The 19,738-nt window shown below is 42.0% G+C and overlaps 1 protein-coding gene across 4 annotated transcripts in view; it reads left to right on the top strand.

The window, feature by feature from the left end:
• Positions 1-19,738, top strand: part of inpp5a.1 (inositol polyphosphate-5-phosphatase A) — a 276,218-nt gene that overhangs the window by 106,319 nt on the left and 150,161 nt on the right. For all 4 annotated transcript variants that reach the window (XM_031905069.1, XM_031905070.1, XM_031905071.1 and 1 more), the window contains 2 exon segments: positions 7,867-7,967; positions 9,215-9,302. In XM_031905069.1, coding sequence (XP_031760929.1) covers positions 7,867-7,967; positions 9,215-9,302 — 189 coding nt within the window.

Below are 19,738 nucleotides of genomic sequence, written 5' to 3'. Positions count from 1 at the left end.
ACATCAATATATATAGATCGGTAGTAACCCAAAGAATGTAAACTCTGCTTAACACAGATATAAATATTTCCACTAAATTTTAAACCATTAGACAGGGTTGCCATGAGGCTGCGACAACAAAATTCATACAGAAGAAGTCTCTGCACTCGCCCATTATCAGTATATAAATAGGGCATTAAGACTTTTTGTGCAGGAAACAGGGATTGTTTGCCCATATATTGCAGTATATTCAAGCTGGCCAACTATATCTAAGTCATCCCTGCTGGTCAGTCCTACGGCTGATTCACTAAGAATTCTACTGCTTTATTATACATTTTACACAGAGTTTTACCTGTAACTTGCTTACCTTCAAGGTGAAAACCCCCCAAATGGTTGTACTTCTATTGGCTCCACTGGGATCACCTGACTAGCTGGGAAGGGTGGGAGCTACAACATGGAGCTGGCCACTGCTCCTGCATAAACTATAGAAAAAAAAGTTGTGCTCTCTAGGTCCCATGGGCCTCAGCCAAGAAAATGTTCCGTTAGCCATTCCTTATTTCCCACCTTCTTATTTCTATTATATTTAGCACTAAGTGTTTTGAGAGTTGGCCCATGAAATCAGGTTCCCTCATGAGCCCTAGGTGTCTCAGTATATGGGTGCCATACATGGACCAATAGAAACTGCCAACAGGCCAAGATTCAGGCAGATGTTGATCGGGCAGGTTTGCTTTTCCGTCAATTCTAGAACCAGATCTGCATGTCGATGTGCTCCTCGAGCTGATGGCCTGCATAGCAGCAATTATGATCTGAGGGCCAAATGTTCAGATCAACCCGATATCGGCCATGGGCATACTGGGGAAAAATCCATTTAGCAACCTCACCAAATATTGAGATCTTTCACTGTATGGCCACCTTAACTCAGCAGATCCACGTGCTGCTGTGCTGCAAAGACCATTAAACCACTCAAATGTCAGTGAAATTCCATTGTAGTTGTGTTACAGTTCGCTCTAACAATTGGTAGCAGCCCAGCATGTTCCTGCACGCCGACACTTGCACCAACTGTGCTCCACTATAGCAGCTTAGAGCACTTGGGAAAAGGTGGGATGAACCCACATACCTGGGGGGCTGTGCTCTGCTTCTATGGTGCCTGGTATCACGAGTCTTCTGGAAACACATAAACATCAACAACATGGGAGTCGGCTTATTCATTATACTCTGCTTTAACAAACCCACCTCCAACAATGACCTACGTGGCCATGTAATGACCATTATCATAGAAAATATGCAGTTTTCCCACTGGTTTTTTGGAAAGAAAAAAAGAAGGGAAAAGAAAAAGATCTCTTGTATGGACTTTTAGGAGATGCAAGGTTCAACAGAACAGAAATATATTTGTCTCATAGAAAGATATCCTGTTTTGTCATGAACTTCCTCTCCTCGGTTATCTAATGCCTACAGCGCTGTTTAACAACCCTTGTATTTAAGTGTTATCTTTCCTGTAAAAAAAAAAGGGCCACAAACAATGCACGCATCTACCAGAAAGATTTCTTCTGCACAATGCGGCCTCCATATTGTTAGTTCTTTTGTTTATTTTAATATAAGCTTTGAATAAGAACCATAGAACCATGCACGAGCCAACGCACTGGTACGTCACTGCACCTTCCATACAAAATACAAGTGTAGATAAATAATAGAGAAATAACCCATCGATTTTGAAAGACAAAAGGGTGGTCATTTGGCAATGCTCAGCAGAGCTTCCCTAGTTAATACTTCCCAAAGCTGTAGGTGAAGGCAGATTGCTAGCCATGAGTGTAGTTGTATGAGAATCTATGTTCATACATCAGCCCCAATGACTATTAGAACATTACAAGTAGAGGGCTCTCCTAAAGATTTGTCTGGCCCCCTATCTTTTCAGGGTGCTCCACTGACTTTAAAGAACATTGTGACCCAATAATACGCTTGCCAAAGGGGTTATATAGTAGATTACTGATGTTGGACAGCACCCAACTGCAAGATGGACCCTACAAGCACAGAAGCTCTTAAATGGTATGGACATCTGACTGATGCTGAAGGAACTTAACTTACCAATAATGGTAATCAATATTATATGATGGGAATGGGCGCAGAGGAAGACCCATGTAGACTCCAGACCAACACTCAAGGAAGACTTGTTCTGTATATTGACGCCAAAGGCTTTCAGAGCTTAATTTGTATATGTTCACTGCAGGTAGTCTGTTTAACGGAGCTCTAAGCTTGGTTGCTATAGCTTGCTGCTATTGGGCACACTGCCCTGTGTTAGTAAATGTGACCCAGTGTGTTTAGGTAACGACTTGTATGAGCTTGGGGTGATCACTTAATGCCCCATGAGTGCAATGCCATTGTTGCTGGTGGGAATTCTGGGAGTTGTAGTTAAACTGCTGCCTAACCACCTATCCCTTGTGTATGTACCTGTACGAGTAGTATCCAGCAATATTAGATCTGTATCCAAACAAAGTGAGTAAGCTCTTATCCTATTCTTTGTACATAAAGTGAGCGCTGGAGATCACTGAAGACCCTTTAATGTGTAACAGAATTCCTGTGTGTGTATTTCATACCCTATATATAACTGCAGTTGACCTTGCAGACTTCCCATGTTAGATAATGTGAGGGGTTGGAAAAGGAAATGTCATTTCTCCTGCCGCTCATGTTAGACATAGCAAGTTTCATTTGCCGTGGCGTAAAAATAACTTCTTTTTGGGGGCCACTAAAAATAATGAAACTGAATTTCCTTAGATCTTTTTTTTTTTATTTTAACAGAGTGAAGTTCTCGGTAGCTGATTGGTTTCTTTTGATGAAGTTGAATCTGATGGATTAAGACAATATTATTTAGAAAAATCTTTAATCATTTTTAATCATTTGTTATGTATTGGTTAGTACATAAATGCAGTCTAGGCCTTGTACTTTAATAGCGGCACACAGTAGCCACGTGCTAAAGGATTGCCATTGGTCTGTTTTGTGCTATGTAGCTGCTTTATACCTCCTATACCCACGCTAATACAGGGCTTATGGACACAAAATAGCCCAAGAACTAACAGCCACCTTGAGCAGGTTGTGCCCCTGGGGTCCCCCCTTAGAGTATTTGCTTCCGTTCCCTCCTTTTATAGATATTTCTTGATCTATACTTTATTATTGAATCATTAGAAATCAGTAGCTTGATAGGGTCGGAGATCTGTACGCAGCCTGAAACTGGGAATAAGTGGCACTTCTTGGCTCAAGAACCTTTTATTGGTTCTAATCCAATTAAGTTGTTATAATTGCTGTCAAACAAATGGCATCCAGACCAACCGCATGGAATGAATTATACTACACTGCTCATTTTCAGCCTTGGCGTTGGCACCTCATCAGCCCCAATAGCTCTCTGTGCACTTTATGTACTTGAGAGACCCATTTATTATCTAAGTGCTGAAGCAAGTGCCATAAAAAAACAAAATGCTGCCATTCCAGGAACCTCAAGAAGAAATAAATACAGACTCATCAGAACTTGGAATATCTTAGAACGTGGCGGTTCTACAGGAATTTGCCTTTAATAGTAGCTACACAATACATTTGTCATGTCTCAGACATGTAACCATATTGGGTATCTTTGTATGAAAAGTACTGCTCATACAGATACCAGTCTTGTTTCTATATAAAAATGTGTTTTCTTTGGGCAGGTGTTAGTGCTTGGTACTGCTGCTGAGCAACGCTGAGCTCTCTCGACCCTAGTTTTGGCTTTGGCTTAATGCAGTATGGCAAAATAGGATAATATAGTTGGAGCCAGACCCCAGCAAGGTGTTATCTTTCCCCTGATTGGCATGTGTTGTGTCGTTGTCTATCAGTTGTATGAATGAAGCCATAAGCGGCCCTTTGTGTTCTGTAGAGCCAAAGAACTATGGTACATAGGGCATCTTCACCACCACAACATTTCAACTGGAGGAGACATGCTTGAAAGCACCACTGTTGCCTCCCACTTAAATGGGAAATGCCTAAAAGCAGAGGTACTGGTAATGCTTTAGTGTTTCAAGTGCTTCTACCATGGTTAAAATGGACTGGTGGGGAATCATTCTCTTGTTCTATAGCGCTTAGGCCTGAGTCTACTCCTTCCACCTAGGGTTGCGGTTGGGGGTGGGGCAGTGACATCAAGGGGTGGGACAATGGCATCAGAGGGGTGGGAAAGTGACATCAGTAGTTCAGGACAGAGGCTGGTGATTGGGTAGATAATTGTGGGCTTACATGAAACCATTTAAAAATAAACTAACTAGATGGTGCAAAACCGGACATGTGGCATGCCAGCTGCCGGCCCCCATTGGCTTGAATGGGAAATGCCTGTCACTGCCACTGCTGTCACTTTTCAGCACTAAATTATAATGGGTTCTCGACTTTATACTTATTTTTCCCTCCGGTCTCATTAACTGTAACAATATCATTAACAGTTGATTTTACTATCAGCCCTCCTTTGTAGAAAAGCATTTTTATAATTTCTTGTTTGCCGTGCCAGTTAATAAATCTTCCTTTCTGCTAAATCAGGGCTCCTGAGGCACAAAAAGCGGAATTATAATTTGGAATATACAGAAGGGGAGGAGAGGCCGACAGCGAGTAATTGCAGGGCACAGGGGGAGCTATTTATACCCGGCCAAACAGCTTCCTTTCCAAAATAAGTCATTACTGTGCAATTGGCCGCCCAAATTTACTTTCTCATGAATACAGTTCTGGAATAAATGTGCATTTACATCTTCTCTCCCCGCGCTGTTGTTTTTCTTCTGTGTTTGGACGTGCGGCCGTCTCAGGCTAATGAGTCCCTGTAGCACCTCTTTAGCCCAAATCAGAGCCGGATCAGCTGACCCAACTGCGCGCTGAAAGGAATGGGCACAGAATGAGGCAGTCTGAAGGCAATGATCTGTAAATAGGGGAGCTGATTCACAAATCAGCCAATATTTGGACATGTTTAATCCAAGAGGGCCAAATAACTAGCAAGTGTTTAGTATCATATAAACAAGGCGTCAGTGTGGAACTTGTGCCTTTCCACTGCCAAAGCCATTGGACTGCAATAAATAGCCCCTCAGTATGTGCCCGCGCCTCTATCTTTCCAAGCGGAGCAGAAAAGGTTAATTTTGCTTATTATTTGTGTTCATTTAGCAGTTACTTCTAGGGGTTTCCTTTCCAAGTGCTTTTTCAGTTGGCCTTTATTACTTATTTTGTTTTTTTTTCTATTAGAAGTATTGCGTTGCTATCCTGCCTGCAACTGGAAATGTTATGTGGTTGTTGGCGTCCCTGACCCTGGGGGCCAAAGAAACAGATCTACTCTAAGGGGCACATTTACTAACCCACGAACGGGCCGAATGCGTCCGATTGCGTTTTTTTTCGTAATGATCGGTAATTTTGCGACTTTTTCGTATTTTTTGCGATTTTTTCGGCGTCTTTACAATTTTTGCGTAAAAACGCGAGTTTTTCGGCGTCTTTACGAAAGTTGCGCAAAGTGGCGATTTTTTCGTAGCGTTAACACTTGTGCGCAAAGTCGCGCCTTTTTCGTAGCGTTAAAACTGGCGCAACGTTTCGCGCAAGTTTTAACGCTACGAAAAAATCGCGACTTTGCGCAACTTTCATAAAGACGCCGAAAAACTCGCGCTTTTACGCAAAAATCGTAAAGACGCTGAAAAACTCGTGTTTTTACGCAAAAATCGTAAAGACGCCGAAAAAATCGCAAAAAATACGAAAAAGTCGCAAAATGTTCGTTTCCAATCGGAATTTTTCCAATTCGGATTCGAAATCGTGTCTTAGTAAATCAGCCCCTAAGAGTTCAGTGTTATTGTTAATTGCTTATCCATGTTTCAGGCCTTCTCCCATTGATTATTTTTAAGGTGAGCTACCCCCATAAACTTTGTTAACCCCTACTCCACGCAGAAATATCCTGTTATTTTTGGTTTCAGGGGGAACTTCTAATCCAAGCCACCCTTCTATATGGCCCCTAGCCTTCACTAGAGCCCCCACAGTCTTGACATTATCGTTGTTTTATTGATACTATATCGATCATTTTTATTATAGTGTTATGGATAGTTTTGGTGAATAACCTGCCCAATACATTAAAAAGGGGGTGCAATGCATCAGTCCTTGCACCTAAAAAGTCTTTAGAGAAATAGGGACACATTCCGGTCAAAGGGCTGGTTCACCTTTGAACCAGAAAGAATGGCCTATTCTTAGCATGTTTTCAGTTGGTCTTCATATTCAATTTTTTTTTTTTATAGTTTTTGAATGATTTTCCTTCCCCTTCTGCCTCTTTCCAGTTTTTCAAATGGGGGTCACTGACCCCGGCAGCCAAAAACTACTGCTCTGTGAGGCTACAATGTTATTGCTACTTTGTATTACTTAGCTTTCTATATAGGTTCCTCTCTGTTCATATTCCTGCCTCTCATTTATACCACTGCCTGGTTGCTAGGTTAAATTGGACCCTGGCAACCAGATAACTGCTGAAACTCCTAACTAGAGAGCTGCTGAACAAAAAGATAAATAATTTAAAAAAATGCAAATAAAAAATAAAGATCATTTGCAACCTGTCTCAGAATAGCGCTTTTTACATCATACTTAAAATTAATTAACTATTAGGAGTCCTGTGGCCCCTTTACAGGCGTAGGGACGTCACAATGGGGCCGCTGCACTCGGCATCTCTGTGGGAAAACACCATTGTCTCTAGCCGTTACCCATCTTTCCCTTCTTTGTATTACAAGTTTGCCAGAGGAATGAAATAAATGAGCCCTTTTGGTTTATAATTGCACTCGGGATGCCTCTGGGTTTCATTTCTGGCAGCTCCGTTTTCCTGCGCATCTTGGCCCCCAGAGAGGGAGAGAAGGAACAACGCGATGATTATTAATCTGAGCGGCGCTCTCCCCATTCAAGTAAATATGTTGTGCGAAACGCGCCCGTCACGTAGGAACCCAGGCTTTTATTTCTCTGTTTGACTTCCCTTGGCTGCTGGAAAAATATTCTGCACCCGAGGCTAATGGGAAAAATAAACAGATAAAGACAAAGGGAATAACCCAAGGAGGTACCGTCAGGTCCCCCCCCCCCCCCCCCCAGAGAGATATCCCTTAACAACCTAAACACATAGAGCTTGATGGCAGGGGAGCCCTTGTATACAATGATTCTTCTGTTTGAGCCAAATGTGTCCAGTTTGCTCTGCCTTGCTGAGCTTTCTTACCCCAGTCCCTCTGATACGGAATCCTGCAGACTGGGTTTTAAATACCCCCCCCCCCCTTGATGACTCTGCACACCACCTACACCCCATTACCTCTCCCATCAGAAAGTGTTACTTAAATGTGCTTGCACCTTGGGGCTTTTAGATTAAAGGGGAGCTGAACTTCTGTTTATTAGCCTTATGGCTACTAACCCTAAAAGGGTTGTTCAACTTTGAGTTAACTTTCAGCATGATGTGCTAATGTAAGACAATTTGCAACTAGTCTTCATTTTTTATTATTTGTGTTTTTTTTTAATTAATTCACCTTTTCAGTTTGCAATTTCACCAGCTATCTGATTGTTAGGGTCCAAATTACCTTGGCAACCAGGAAGTGGTTTTAATGAAAGACAAATGGCCTGAGTTGAAAGATAGGTCATAAAAAGTAACATTAAGTGTAGCCTCACAGAGCTGCTGGGGTCGGTGACCCCCTTTGCTGAAAAGAGTCGGAAGAAGGCAAATCATTGAAAAACAATAAAACATTAAGATAAACAAAAAGCTTCTTAGAATTGGCCATTCTGTTACATACTAACAGTTATCTTAAAGGTGAACCGCCCCTTTAACACTGGGCTGCAGAGAACTTTATGTGAATGTATTTATTTATATCTGTTTATATTTATAGCCATTCATTCCCATTTGTTTTGCAGACTGTCCATGCACAGAAGCCCCAGTTCTTGTCTTTGCACTGTCAAGAGGTTGGTGGGAAAAATTACGAAGCTTCCATGGCTCACGTGGACAAGCTAGTCAAGTAAGCAGAGACAATTATTTGCTGTTTGCCTTTTGCCCGAGCCCATGGTGGCGCCATACTATGTGCCCTATGGAGATTGCACCGACCATTGCAACCCATCAAGGTTAGCATTGACAGGTCTCCGGCAGTCAGGATAATGGAACAGAGGCATCTGATTGGTTGGTGTGACTTGCAAAAGAAATAGCAAGGCCTGTGGTGGATGGAATGGGGCAGTTATGAATGAGGGGTGCTTAACTGAATGCTGGAGGGGTGCAACACACATATATAGGGCCAATAGCACACAGGGCTCCCTTAGGAAGAACATCCCAAATTATGGCTGATTCCTTCCTAAGTGGGAAAATTGCCACCAGTTGTCTCCTCCTTGTTAAACACTGCAGCGTCCAAGCCGCTCCAGGGGGACTGTATGAAGTGTATCAATTTGCCAGCAAATATTTATAATCAAATGGAAACTGGAGATATAGAGGTACAGGTATTATTTCCTATTATATACAGTTTCTAGTTAAATATCCTCCTATTACAAACCAGTAGGTTTCTGTTTGCTTTAGTGTTTCTCTGCATTTCTTACTCCCCTTTAATTGGCTTATTCATTCACTAAACAAACCTCTCTTGCAAAACGATGTGCCATTCTACTGAAAATGGTAAGGCGTCGCCCTCTGCTGCCAGTGCCTGGTAATGCAACACTCACTAATCCTTTGAGATTAAACCACAATCTGTTTTCTTTCTGTCCTAAACCCCAAACTGCTCACAGAACTCCATTTGTGCCTATGGGGCTCAGTGTTGTTTACACTAAGATGCTGTAATGCAATCTGTAACTGTGCGGCTAAACATGGCTAATGTTAAGGAAAACATATGTTCTGCACTGACGCAATTATGAAACAGTTGCAGCCAATCAGCACGTAGCTAAGGGTTGCTATAAGTTACAAGAGCTGCTGGACAATTGGCCGCTTTTATGACCCCCTGTTCTGACTACAGAAGGGCTGAATGTATTTAGTGTATGTGTCTGAGCCAGGTTCCCAGTATAAAGAAGAAGATGTTTGTATGGAAAGTTACTGTGCAGGGAGGGAGGGGCTTATTGGCGCTTAGTGAGAGTCCCTGAGTAACCTGTGAGCTTTCCCAGCAGGAGATTCCATGGCTCATTCCTGGGGAAACCTGTGGCCCCAGGGCCCTCACTGATATTTCTTCCCACGTTACCACCCTGCAAGCCCCCATGCCGCCCCTCTCACAGGCTGAATGTTTCTCCCTTACAGGGACCTGCTCTCCAGCGACGCCATGAAAGAGTTCAACAGAGCCCGAGTCTATCTGGATGAGAACTACAAGTCCCAGGAGAACTTCACAGTAAGAGCCGCTTCCTCCCATTCTGTTCTTGGCACCTTTGGGTTTGGCTGGGACCTGTCCCCTGTGTGGGTTTTGGCACAGACCCGCCGTTCTGTGTGTGTGTAGCTCATGCCCAGGGCCGGGGCATTCTGCGACAAACACAATAAAGCAATAAGCCCTAAAATAAAGGGGACACCCACACCCACGAATGGAAACGCTCTGAGCAGCTCCGCAAATTACAGATTAACAGATTGATTTGTTTGGATTCCATTGCGGTTTAACACCACTCTTATGATGAACATGCAGCTCTCTGTTTCACCATCAGGGGGAGCATTTCCATTACTCGTTCATAATATGAGTGGTGCCAAACTGCTAATATCCTGGATACAGAAAGAAAAACATAATGCTAATTGCAGAAATCCTCAGAAGCGCACTGTGTGTGTGTGTGTGTGTGTGTGTGTTTATTCTGCTTCTAAATTAGGGTTTGCTCAACACTCACACTCTCTTAAGCTCTCTCTCTCGCACATTCACACACTCACATACACACACACTCACATACACACACACCCACATACACACACACTCACATACACACACTCACATACACACACTCACATATACACACACATATGCACAATCATACATATATACACACTGACACATACATACACACACTCACTCACACATATACACAATCATACATATATACACACACACACACTCACATACATACACAAACACACATATACATACTGACACACATATATACACACTCACATATACACACACACATATGCACAATCATACATATATACACACTGACACATACACACACACTCACACATATACACAATCATACATATATACACACAAACACACATATACATACTGACACACATATATACACAAATATACACACATACACAATCATACATATATACACACAGTCACATATATACACTGACACATATATACACACTGACACATACACACACACTCACACATATACACAAACTCACATATATACACACACTCGCATATATACATACTGACACACATATATACACACACACTCACATATATACACACACACTCACGTATACACACTGGCACACATATACATACTGACACACATATATACACACACACTCAAATATATACACACACTCACATATATACACACTGACACATATATACACACATATACACAATCATACATATATACACACACACACACTCACATATATACACACGCCCTGATATATACATACTGACACACACATACATACTGACACACATATATATACACACACTCTTATATATACACACTGACACATATATACACACACACACATACATACACAAACTCATACATACTGACACACACACACACATACTGACACATATACACACACACAATGACACATATACACACACACACACAATGACACATATACACACACACAATGACACATATATACACACACAATGACACATATACACGCACACATATACTCACACAGATACACACTGACACATATACACAAACTCACACATATATGCTTACACACACACACACACATGGCGGGGTTTCTTGGCACGCTCTATTTACACAGCGTTTGTCAGATTTTTTGGCTGCTCGCTAGACACTTGCCTCTGTATTTAGAATCTAAAAATACCCCAGGCTGGAGCCTTGTAAGTAAAATAAACTGTCTCTTTCCAGTAAGCAGGGAGCCCGCCTATAAATTGTGTCTCGGGGGTCACGCCAGCTGCGCACTCAGGGCTCTACCTCTTATTTTATGGCCGGTTGGCAGGATTCCATTTATAATAATAGTAATTTCGCTTCCCAGGCCGCGCAGATGAAACGAGGGATATTTGTTCTATATTAATTGAGAAATATACCAAGAAGGATGCGCTTCATTTCTAGAGAAACGCACTGGAATTCATAGCGCCCCTTATTACCCCCGGCCCCTGAGCTGTAAGTTTTTGCCCATTTGCCACATTGTGCGCTGGGAGGTGGGACAAGCACTGGGGTTATACATGAGGTGTAGTTACCCTTGCGTGTTACAGGGAAATAAAGAAAAAAAGAACTTTTTTTTTTTTTTTTTTTTTTTTAAACGTCGTCAAATTTGCACCAATCAAATGTTATTGTATATGTAATGTCATTACCCTGTGGGTACAAGCAGTGTATTCCCCTTCATACTCATGTCTCTATGGGCTGGGCCTACTGGGCCTCATTCTCCACCAGCATTTTCCAGCCTGTGGGAAGCACCTGAACATGGCGGTTCATCCTGTCATTTACCTGATTTTTTTTACCCATCTTTGTCCCCTTTCACCCAGTCTCCCGCTCCCCAAAACCCCCCATTTGAATACCTCTAACACAGGCAGCATTGGGAAAAGCCCCATAAAGGTGATGGGGGTGTTGCCAGGGGAGTTGCTAAAAACAACCAATAAAAAGCTCCCCCAGGTTACTGCTTATATATTTATTGTTACAGGGTTACTGCGAGGTTACTGCAGTTGGTCTTCCTTTTTTATGATTTATAGTTTTTTTAATGATTTAAATTTTTGTTCAGCAGCTCTCCAGTTTGGAGTTTCAGCAGCTACCTGGTTGCTAGGCTCCAAATTACCTTAGCAACCAGGGAGAGGTTTGCATGAGAAACTGGTAAATGGATAGCAGAGGACCTAAATAGAAAAATAAGTATGAAAAGTCAAAATGATAAGAAAATTGTAGCTTCACAGAGCAATAGTTTACTGGTTGCCGGGGTCAGTGACCCCCATTTGAAAGCTGCAAGAAATGGCAAATAATTCATGAACTATTACAAATAATGAAGACCAATTGAAAAGTTACTTACAATTTGCCATTCTGACGTACTAACGATTAGCTTGGGCGTGGCCTGGTCAAGGTGTAACCTAAAATTGCTGCCTTTTTTATGTTATGCATTTTGGGGGGTGTGGTTTAATGTTTATACTTTGGGGGTGTGGGTAAAATCACCCCAGTTTTGTGACTATTCCCCTTAATCTGTCAGCCATTGCCGGGAATTCTGACCTGGTGATTTGGGACGTAAGTGAGGGATTGGGTGTTTGCGGAGGCTACAAATGAAATAATGGTTTAATTAAGAGAGGGAATAAGGGGGCGTTAATATTCCTGAGTTTTTAATTTGCTTTAATCGATTGTCACGCGGAGCCGCTCTCTCCGGGAAATTATGTTCCTTTTTACTAACAGAAAGGTGAAGTTAATTTTTGCCAGATTAATGAGATCCCAGTAATATTTTTAGTTAAGTCTGGTTCTTTTAATTGGGCATTAATTGAAAAAGGAAATTGAGCGGGATTTATGGCCAGTATAAATCCTTTGCTGGCTCTTAATTGGTCTCGGCACATTCCAGCGCCTTCCCAGAACGTGGCAGCGCTCGCGCTTGTGCCTTTTCCCATAGTTGTGAGAAATACGGGGGGAGATTCAGGCGAGGGAAATCTGAATGTGCTGTAACAGTTGGGCCATTCAGTTCAGCCTTTGTTTTGAGATTTCTGCAGTTCAAACACAAGACCAGCAGAGGGCGCAGTGGCACAGTGTATTTCAGTCTAGCACTTGATTTTAATATCTAGTATTAATCTAAAGCACCTGGACTTGTTAAGCAATAGATATACCATGACCTGGATGAATGAAAATCTTCATAGTCATTTGATTTTAATGGTTCCTACATTGCATGGCTTGTACAAGAAAACACAAAGGGTTAATTCCAGTTTCTGCTGCAGTTTTCTCAGGTAGGGGCAAACTAGTTTAGTCACCAGTACAAATGCCTCCTCAGTTGATGCAAGCAACATGGCAGCACCCAGTCTTACACATGAGCACGCACACGCATGAACTCTTGTCATGTTATATGGATGCATTTAAACAAATGGCAAAGCACCAGTAAAGTGTTTACCAGGAATGCTGGGAGATGTAGTTCTCAAAACACTAGTCCTGTCTGCTGGTGGCTGTTGAACAAAAGGCTAAATCTGGCAGTGGTGGGAAAGGACCTGGCAGGTTGGTGCATTTATTCTGAACATGATTGGAAGAGCCTGAACATTAGATATAAAAGCCTCATTATAGTGGGGTTGGTCATTGGAAGAGATTTAAAGGGCCGGACATGGCTGCACTTGTGAAATATCATCAAAAGTAGTTCCACCATGAGAAATCTGTATTGTATTTTTACATGCAGTTTAATATCCGTTATGGACACTAGGTGGCAACATTTTCCAGAAGTTTTCATTCATTAGAGCTGTTTCTGGGGTGGCCTCATCTGTATTTAATGTATTGTATTTACAATATCTGCTACCCCAGTTCGCTTTTTGTGTATACAGCCATCATTCTGGTTGGCATGATAACTGACAATTCTGATGATCTACATTATTAGCGGAGCTTAAATCAGCCTGGCATCCATATCCAGTTGCCTGGTAAAGTTCCATTGCTCTAAATAGCAGGTATAGTCAGAATAAGGGTAAAAAGCTTTCAGGCATCCTGTGTTCAGTATCTATATTGGCTTTCCTAAACACTATTTATGAAGCAACAGGATAGCTGAGAATGCTGGGAATGGAAGTTCTTGATTTCTGTTATATATATATAAGGCTCCTATTCCCCACTTATCTCCTACTATTATTTCCTGCCACCAGGTGGCAGCATGACTGCACTATTGCCTGGTATATACAGTATAGTCTTTGCCTCTTGGGGTTAATCCAGTAGGAAGCAATACTGAGAGGTATCCAGCTTGTGATCTGCATATGAATCTTGTTAGGGTTCCTCTATAATCTCTTTATGTGTATGGCAGGTATATTTATAGGTCCATCAGATTCCTTCCAATTTTTATAAGACCCTTTTGGGAAACAGGCTTCAGTTGAAATCCTGCTGGTACACACAGTGTCTCTGTGCTGCATGCTGATTGGTTGGGGGTGTTGAGAAATATATATTTTGCCCCATCCCAGGTAGCTACCAGGAATATATAAATTGCTATTCTGTATCATGGGGCTGAGATCTGCTCAGGCAACTGCTGTGGTCCAGGTAAAGCTACTCCCATGTCACTGGGTTGGCCAACTGTCTGTGTATTGGCCCAGTCGGAGCTTGAGCTCTGGTCACAGACAGTCATTTCACAATTGGAATCACAGCAATGACATACAAATGAGAGGATATAAGGATTGCGCTGGCCTGCTAGAATGCCTAGTAGGCCCCAACCGAGTACAATTCCCATCAGCCCTTATTTTCATAATAGGCCTATATGACACCTTTTTCTGGTTCTCCAGTGGGCCCTATGGGGCCAGTACAACACTGTATGGCTAAGCCTTCACCCTGCCTTCTGAGTTTGGCCATGTCCACTGCTTGAATATTGTTATAGAACCCGTACATGTCGCCATCTTGAGAAAAGTATCTGGATTTTGGTTGCTCAGCTGATCCCAGTACCTGGAAACTCCAATGGGCTGGTCATGACAACAACAGCATAACACTCAGCCCACCACAAGTATAACCAAATTGGTCAGATCCCCAGTATATAAAAAACAAGTTTGGCCTATTGGGGAAGCACTCCTATCTTTGTGGTATTACTACTGACCCCAGTACTCTCATTAGCAAAGTCCATGTAAGTGGTGGAGCAGAGCACGGCTTCCTTTGAGGCCATCTATATAGGAGCAACTTGGAAGAAAGATGTGGAGTGGACAGAATTATCATGAGAGGGGCTTTATGTGCGTTACAGGGGGCTCCTGCGTAAGTGCATATGTACCCCAATCTTCTACTGATTCCATGAACAGAAATGTATATGACATTCAGTGCTGCTAAGTGCCAACTCCTATAACCAAGTGAATAGCTGAGCGCAAAAAATGCCGCCTGGAATATTCTGACGTCAGGGATTTAATCGAATTTATCAGATTTCTCTTACATAGGGAGCCTATCCGGGTACGGAGGAAAGCGCCTTCACCTTCGGCCAAGAGCGTATTGATCAGGCCGCTCTAACTGCTCAGAAATAATGTGTCTAATTTCACTGGCCGCATGGAGAAGTATAGAAAAAGCATTACTAATCCCCTGAAAGGTTCAGAACGTCGATAGCGGGACATAACGTTAATGACTTTCCTATACTCCAGCCTCAAAAATGGCTAAATGAGGGAGAAATTACAAATTTATTTTCCTATAATTTTTGCCGGTTGTCTTGTTTTACTGCAGTTGTAAAGTGCCAAGAATTAAAGGGCTCCCGGAGTGAGCGTCTGACCCAGGGAGTGGATTTCACTCGGAGATATATATCTGTATAGAATACACGAGCCATGAATATCCTGTAAACTAGTGATGTCATCAGTTATAATCGGTGCTTAGTGATGTCATTTCTGATTAAAACTTGTGTATTATAATAATATAATATCCCCATATTTTACAAGTCACCTTGGAGTTCTATGGCCTGTATAATCGGCCTTCAGCCTTGTACCTTTATATGGTCATGGGCCAAATGTGCTCTTATCAGAAATGGTTCAAAGGGGCTTTTTAGCTTCTGTTATAATAAATACAAAGGTTTCCTATCACTGCCCTTCATTTTTGCACGTATTGATACCATTGGGTCCAAACACCAAACACACGCCTTGCACTTCTATATAGTTACATCATCATGTCTGTCCTGCCTCTGTTGATGCTGTGGAACCGTGGAGCTACCGACCAACTTGAACATTGCAGTAATTTTTCAGTTCCCACAGTGGGTTGTGCCAATTGGTGCACAGACTTGTGCCCAAACAATCACACACTAATGCCCTTTCAATAGGGTTGCCACCTCTGCCGGCATTTGTCACTGGGCAGGGGGCAGCCAGTGATGTCACGGGGGCAGGGAAGAAGTAAGTCAGTGACATCATTGGGCGGGGCTATTCTCGGTGAGTCCTGCGTAGTTTTCCTAATTTGGAAAACCGAGCAGGAGGGTTTGACCCGGACAGCCCTTACGAAAACCTGGTTGTCTGGGTCAAAACCAGACAGGTGGCAACCCCGCCTTTCAACCTCATGCCCCCGAAAGTGACACATTGCCCACTTTAGCCACAACTTGCACCTAATTTGTAAGTGTATTTGGGTTCCTTGTGCATCTGATGCATTTGCAGCAGGTACAACTCCCTGCACAGCCGAAGTTACGCTAGAATTCTGGGACAGTGCTAAGTGTAATGGACAATATACAGAACCACTTCAAAACCTATTGTTATGCTTATGGATTCAAAATGTTGGACCTAAAATGGTGGCATTGAACCAAGGAAGTGGAGAACCCCTGCTTCCAAGGGCACTTGGTGGCCCCCTGGCATGTCCCCCGGCAGTGCTAGCGGATCAGATTTACTTGCAGATGGCGGTGTCCCTTTAACATGGAGGCACAAGCAGGGATGCTTTTGAGCGAGATTAAATGACATGGCTGAAATCAATCATCTAGATATTCCTACCGAGAGGTTATTTACTGTTGTCTACAATCTACATTGAATACAATTTCAATGCATTTTATTTTACACCAGCTGATTTATTTCTCTTCAAAGCACTCATAAACCGTTAGATCAATCACTTGCATGAATGGAAGCAAATCTCATAATGTTAATTCCGCGTGTGTGGGGGAGGAGGCCTGGGGCTGCGCAGGCATTATGCAGGGACGGGGGCAAGGTCCAAGCGCACCGATCTCTCTCATTCCACACCTCAACTCTGTGACTGCCATAAGTACTTTCCAATCGGAGCTTTGTCATTGGTGCCAAAAATCCCACACAAATGTCTTTGATCTCAGGTAAAAATCCAAGTAGCACCTTAGAGAACATACTGTAGAATCCGCAAGATGTTATATTCCAGAAACTCAAGTAGAACCTAATGTCATATTTCAGAAACCCAAGCAGTGCCTTAGAACTTACTGTAGAACCTGTTGTCATATTCCAGAAACCCAAGCAGTGCCTTAGAACTTACTGTAGAACCTGATGTCATATGTCAGGATCCCATGTAGTGCCTTAGATCTTACTGTAGAACCTACTAAATGTCATATTCCAGGAGCCCAAGTACTACCTTAGAACTTACTGTAGAACCTACAAGATGTTATATTCCACGAACCTAAGTAGTGTCTTGGAATTTACTGTAGAACTGCCGAAATTACTTGAATCTCTTGTATACTACTGCATTGTACAAAGGTGTGAACACCTTTTTTCCTTCTTGTTCTAAACTTTAACAAAATATGTTACAAAAAAAAGAACTTGCTGTAGAACCTACAAGATGTTATATTTCAGGAACCCAAATAGTGCCTTAGAACTCACTGTAGAACCTACATAATGTTATATTTCAGGAACCCAAGTAGTGCCTTAGAACTCACTGTAGAACCTACAAAATGTTATATTCCAGGAACCCAAGTAGTGCCTTAGAACTCACTGTAGAACCTACAAAAAGTTATATTCCAGGAACCCAAGTAGTGCCTTAGAACTTATAACCTACACAATGTTATATACAGGAATCCAATCAGTGCTTTAGAACTAACTGTAGAACCTGATGTAATATTCCAGGATCCCATGTAGTGCCTTAGAACTCACTGTAGAACCTATAAGATGTTATAGTCAGGAACCCAAGCAGTGTTTTAGAAATAAAGGTGGCCACACACATGCCGATTTTCGATCTTTCCGGCTGAATCGTCAGATATGGAGGTAGAAACAATAGGATTTCTAGCTCCTTCTGCCAATTCAGCCCTGAACGTAGATTTTGCTTGGGCACCTTCAACGGCGCCCAATCAAAATAATTTAATCTGCCCGATCGGCGAGTCGATCTTCGCGATATTGGTCACCTCGCCGACTTGCCATACACGCACCGAATATCATACGAAACCATTGGTGCGTGTATGGCCAGCTTTACTGTAGAACCAAGATCCCATGCAGTGCCTTAGAACTCACTGTAGAACCTACTAGATGTTATATTTCAGGAACCCAATAGTCCATAAAGGATCAAAAGCAGTGGATTGAAGGGCCAAGCCATTTGCTATAAGGCAATCTTACATGAAAAATGCTCAGACACTTGATACCTGGCATTTCCCATTCAAGTCAGGGAGTGATATAAGGAAATTCTCTTTTTCAGGCTTAAAATATGGCATTGGCCTAAGGGTCTGAGTCTGAGTGAATTCACCCGCTCACCTGTAACTAGAGCAGGGCCTGTGTGCTTGCACTCTAATGCAGGGAGTGCTGGTCCTAAATTCATCTGGTAAAGGTCCAAGTATAGGGCTAAAACATTGAGCTTTTTATGAGTTAAATAAACAAATCCTTTACTTGCAGCCGCTTTGTTAGTTTTGCATATTTTCTCTTGCTGCAGCACCCAGGTACTGTATATACAGGGTATACAATGGACTGGCAAATGGAAGCCCCTCTGGCATTTGCCAGAATCTACAGATTGCCAGTCTGGGCCTGCATGATGCATACCATAGCTATACCGTTTTTAAATCTAATTTAACCACCACAAGGGCTTAAGAACCACTGGAATGGCTTAAGAACACAAAGGCGCATCCACTCAAAGCCTAAGTTTCTAGATTCTGTGGCATTATTTGAAAGTAAAGCTTAACAAGCATCATCCAAAGAACTTTAGGAATTTGCAAATCTGCCTGGAAGAATGGACCCTTCATGGAACATGTATGGAATCCCTTATCTGTACACCCAATATCCAGTGATACAGGATAGCAATCTTTCATAGAGCCCATTATAAGGAAATCCGATTTTTAAAAATTATTTCTTTTTTCCTCTGTAATAATAAATCAGTACCTTGTATTTGATTCCAACTAAGATATAATTACCCCTTATTGGGGGCAGAACAGTCCTATTGGGTTTATTCAATGGTTAAATTATTACCTTTTCTCTATAATAATAAAACAGTACCTGTACTTGATCCCAACTAAGATATAATTACCCCTTATTGGGGGCAGAACAGCCCTGTTGGGTTTATTTAATGGTTAAATTATTACCTTTTCTCTGTAATAATAAAACAGTACCTGTAATTGATCCCAACTAAGATATAATTACCCCTTATTGGGGGCAGAACAGCCCTATTGGGTTTATTTAATGGTTAAATGATAACCTTTTCTCTGGAATAATAAAACAGTACCTGTACTTGATCCCATCTAAGATATAATTACCCCTTATTGGGGGCAGAACAGCCCTATTGGGTTTATTTAATGGTTAAATGATTCCCTTTTCTCTGTAATAATAAAACAGTACCTTGTATTTGATCCCAACTAAGATATAATTACCCCTTATTGGAGGCAGAACAGCCCTATTGGGTTTATTTAATGGTTAAATGATTCCCTTTTCTCTGTAATAATAAAACAGTACCTTGTATTTGATTCCAACTGAGTCTTTATTGGAGGCAAAACAATCCTATTGGGTTTATTTAGTGTTTAAAGCCCCCTTATCCAGAATATCCTGAGTCCCGAGCATTCTGGATAATAGTAATATTATATCTGTACATGCTCTACGTCATATTC

The sequence above is a fragment of the Xenopus tropicalis genome, chromosome 7, assembly GCF_000004195.4.
Source record: "Xenopus tropicalis strain Nigerian chromosome 7, UCB_Xtro_10.0, whole genome shotgun sequence".
Taxonomy (NCBI): Eukaryota; Metazoa; Chordata; class Amphibia; order Anura; family Pipidae; genus Xenopus; species Xenopus tropicalis.
This window is presented reverse-complemented; position numbering and strand designations above follow the sequence as displayed.